Source organism: Eurypyga helias, unplaced genomic scaffold (assembly GCF_000690775.1).
Source record: "Eurypyga helias isolate BGI_N326 unplaced genomic scaffold, ASM69077v1 scaffold11618, whole genome shotgun sequence".
Lineage (NCBI taxonomy): Eukaryota > Metazoa > Chordata > Aves > Eurypygiformes > Eurypygidae > Eurypyga > Eurypyga helias.
The window spans coordinates 37,825-42,523 of NW_010266296.1; the positions used below are offsets into that span (position 1 = coordinate 37,825).

The 4,699-nt window shown below is 36.0% G+C and overlaps 1 protein-coding gene across 1 annotated transcript in view; it reads right to left on the minus strand.

Moving 5' to 3' along the window:
- The window catches only part of LOC104513603 (protein unc-13 homolog C-like), a gene marked incomplete at both ends in the record, with an annotated part of 59,891 nt that overhangs the window by 29,601 nt on the left and 25,591 nt on the right, over positions 1 to 4,699 (minus strand). The window contains 2 exons of the mRNA XM_010157019.1: positions 186 to 301; positions 1,958 to 2,127. Of these exons, the coding sequence (XP_010155321.1) occupies positions 186 to 301; positions 1,958 to 2,127 (286 nt within the window). The remainder of the gene's footprint in view (positions 1 to 185; positions 302 to 1,957; positions 2,128 to 4,699) is intronic.

Here is a 4,699-nt window from a genome sequence, read left to right on the forward strand (position 1 = left end):
GTTCTGCCTTTGACTCCAAATCTGATATGCCATCAGCAATAAAAAGTGGGAAATCTAAAATAAAGCTGTACTGAGATGTAGCGGCAGTTATCTGTTTCAGTGTTTTAATGTGCTGTAGCCTTTTTCACACAACAGCCAAATAGTAATTTCTGTATAGTACGCTTTCTTTAACTTCTCCAACATACCTCATGTAGACAGGTGTACTGAACGTGATAGGGAGCCACTTTCTCCTCTCCTTTTATTTCAACATTTATTTTCAATCTAATGGCACCAGACACAGCCGATTTATCTGTTCGCTTTTCTGAAGAGCAGAAAAATAATATGTTAGTAACTACAAAGAATACGTATGTCATGTGAAAAGCTTTCATAAATCATTTTAGCTTAATAAGATTTTTTTTTTTTTTAAGCCACTAAAGTTTTGCTGTTGAGAACAAGAGCTTTTTTTTAATACCTCACATACGGCTCAGGCCATGAAGCAGAGTATCAAACTATGAAGTAAAGAATCTTCCTTATCTGCTAAATTCAAATCAGCCTGCACAGCCTTTATTTAACACTTTTTATGATTTTTTCACAATGTGCTGTGATGTGAGTGGTGATGAACAGTACTATTAAGAATTGGTATTTCACAAATCCAATTTTTTTGTTTCAGTATTACATTCCTCTGTGTGTGATGTGACATGCTGCAGTTCTGTCAGTGCGTGTATGTATCAGAATCAAGTATGCCATTCCTCATAGAATGCTAGAATTATCACAAGACATTTACCAATATTTCTTTTTAGATGCTGATTGGAAGGTTTTCATTCTAGATTCTTCCTTTTGCAGAGCATACAGATTTTCAATGCTATTATTGAACTACTTCCAGTCAAATTAGTTCAGTAAGATTTGTTTTAAAAATCCATTTCATAATAATTTATATCAGTTTAAGACACTGAAATTTTTGAAGGAATAAAAATCAGAATTCATGATGACTGAACTATTGTACATTTGAAAAATCTTGTTATAAATAGGAAGTAAAACAAGGCTTTCTTTTCATTGTCAATAAGAAATTAAATAGTTCCCCGACACAGCTATACATGTCACTGGGAAATGAAGTACTAGACAGCTAAACAAAGACTGATGATTGGGAGACAAATGCTCTGTCATTTCAAAAATTGTGTCACATAATTCACCCTAAGTTTTCACAGTGCAAGTAACCTCGATAAAAATGTCACTCTCACATTTTTATTGTCAAATGTAGATTAACTTTTAGAGGGCTGCTCCAGAACATTTGGTGTGCCTATATAGGTTTTCAGAATTAAAGAACAGTTGTATGCTTAGATTTAGATAAAGGAAATATATTGATACACACTTTCATTGATTTATGCCTGGTTTAAAGAATGATACTTTTTAAGACCTGACCAGACAAGAAAAGGGTAGTCATTAAGGACAACAGAGAGAATTTTGAGCTTCAGCAGGTTGTCTTCAGTTTATGGCTCTGCATGTAAACACTTTTAAAATGCACAGAACAGAAAACTCCAGCAAGCAATTTTCACAAAGAACTGCAGGAGCAAACACAGTGAAAACCAAAGAAGATTAGGCCCAGAATGATACATAAAAATATTTTAAAATATGCAACAAAATTAATGTGGACAACGAGCAAAATATGTTCTAGATTTTTCTATGTATCTTTGTAGCTAGTGTGAATGGACTGGTCTGAAATGTTGAGTTTTCTTACATATTTTTAATTTTGCATTAAAATGAAATATTTTTCTTTGATATTGTTGTGATTAGTCTGCTTTCTGTAACTGTAGTAACTGGCTCAAAACCAAGAAAGCATCTTTCACTTTCAAATCAGCCTGTAATATTTAAGATTTTAGAAGCTGTATATTGATACCAAAGCTATATATTTTGAAGTTCCAAATATAAAGGTGCTGAGATTCTGCCTAAATTTGTTTTAAAAAAACAGTAAGAATCATACCTAAATTGTACCATACATCCATTTCTCCACTCAGTGTTCTTACTTCAATGATTGTTTGCCCGAGGAAGTCATCCGATTCCTTTTTGAAGTGTTGTTTTACTCTAGATTTGATGTCGTCATCTTCATCCCATACTCTGACTTTAATTCTGTCTGTAGAGTTATGGCATTCACTGTAAAAATAATAATAAAATATAAAACGTGAGTGATACACAAGCTACACGGATTTGTACTGCTGTCTAAATCATCGTGCTCAACTTCCGTACACTTGCTTAACTGCATAAAGGGCAGGATACAAACAACCTGCAACACTCTGTGGAATAACAGGCCATGCCACATAGTATTTACCAGGGACAAAACTACAAGTACTATACGTAAGAGAAAGTAAAGAGATGAACTTGGCTGAAATATATATACAAATGGATTTTATTTAGGGATGCCATGAACACCTCATTAAAATTAAGATTTAATTTACACTGTGTACTTCTAAATGCTATTATTTAACAAATATCTTAGGAAAGGTACAGTTAGATCAGTTTATTCATTTTGGGATGCTATGTAATAGATGGAGTAGACCACAAAAGTTGTAGCCAAGAATGTTACAAAACAAACAATGAGAAAATCTTAAAGAGTATTTCCAGTACATGGCTGGAAGTTTTTGACTGAAACCCAAGCGTGCACAAACATCACAGCAAGACAAGCAGGCAATCAGGAAAGCCTAGGGAAGTAAGTAGCTGCTTTCCCTAAAAGGTATGTTATTTTCCCCAAGATCTCCATTCCCTGGTAAAGTGAAGGAGTAGGGACTAGACTGCCATATGCTACAAAATCCCTTGCAAATTGAAGTTGAGTGGATCCCCTCCTGAGCTGAGAGGATTTGAGAAACTATTAGAGGCATGAAGGAGCAAGGTGGCTTCACTTGCAATCTGCAGATTTCCCAGAGGATAGAAGTTTTTACTCCCAGCTCTACCCTGCACAGATTTGCACAGAAATGTAAAAGAAACTCTACTGCTACTTATTCCTGCAATGAGGACTAGTTACGGTTGGTCAGTGTTGGCTTTTGGTGACTTCATTGGAACATCCCAACAACGACTGCAGAAGTCGGCAGTAGTGAAATGACATTTAAGGGTTAGTACAGACATGGCATCAGTTGTAAGCCATGTCACACTTGTGCATCCATACTAACCGGGTGTTTTTTGTATCCGCCCAGTAATACTACAACAATATTTAAAATACCATGAATCTTTGGTTATCTTTAAATATAGCTTTAATGTAGCAGCCAGTTTTCATCTTCAGCAAGGTCTTAGTTTGACAGTAGATGAAGGCTTCTTACTTGAATTCTACTCCAAGCACTATCACCACTCAGTGATCTGTTTCAGCATTCCCAGCATTAAAACAGTAATACTATAACTTATCTCTCAACTGGCACCCCTTACGGGTGTTCTAAGAATTAATTAGTGGTGGTAATGGGCTTTGCAAGTATAAAGTGCGTTAAATGATATTATTACTGTCAAGGCAATCAGTCACTACAAATGGTATGCACAGCTTTTACTCTGCCTCACTGTGACATCATTCAGCATCACAGAAATGTTTGTGTCTGTAGCCCAAATTTTAACACTGCAGTTATCCCTGGTAATTAAAAAACACATTGTTCTGTGATTAGCAAAACTAATAAAGCCTTGTTTACATTTGTCTTATGACTGGCTTCCCCGACATCTAACAAACTGTAGTCATGTACTGAATCTTCTTCCATAACTGGGTTTTTCATAAATTACCCCTTCAGATGGACTCCCTAGTGTCTATTATGGGCGTGAGCTCATATTGAGGACACTGTTAGGATCTCACCTCTCTCCTACCATCTATTCTCACAGAGCACGATGGATGTAGTGTTAAGCAGTCTTGAAATTTCTCTGACTGACCACAAAATTCAAAAGCTATTGGCAAGGACATATAAAATATAGGAAGACACAGATGGATCCAATAAACATCCTTGCCTTAAGAAACAAGGCTAAACTCAGAAACCATTTAATATTCCTAGAATGTAGCTCTGAATTATTGCTCAACATTACTAGACTCCTGAATTGCATTTAGCTGTGCACCCAAAGGACCTATTAAACAGGGGATTTCTTCAGTGGCATAGGGAGATCCATCACTGGAGAGGCATTTATGTGACCTTCATCACCATATCTGATCCAATAGTGGAAGTCTTGTTCCTGCTTTTCTTCTCAGGGAGCTGCTGCATATAAAAAGTCATTAAATGGTACTTCAGTACAAATTCCTTGTTTTTATTCTCTAAGACATCACAAGTTTCCCTCTGATGTAGACTTAGCTGAGTAAGGAATATTTATTTAGATGGTCAGCTGTCCTGGCTATGCCCCCTCCTAGCTGGTTGTGCACCTTACCATGGCAAAGTATGGGAAGCTGAAAAATCCTTGATGTAGAATAAGCCCTACAACTACTTAGAAACAACTAAAAATATCACTGTGTTACCGACATTATTCTGATACTAAATCCAAAAAACAGCTTTATACTAGCTAGTCAGAAGAAAATTAACTCTATCCCAGCTGAAACCAGGACACACATAGACAATAAAGATCTGATGTTTCTGAAAGCTGGAAATCTGCAGTATATTCAAAGATGCTAGATAAAAGAGGTAGTTTTAATAATTTATCAACAATCTGGTGATGCTACATTACCTCTACATTTACAGAATGCGGCACAGACATGAAATAATCCTCACAGCATTCC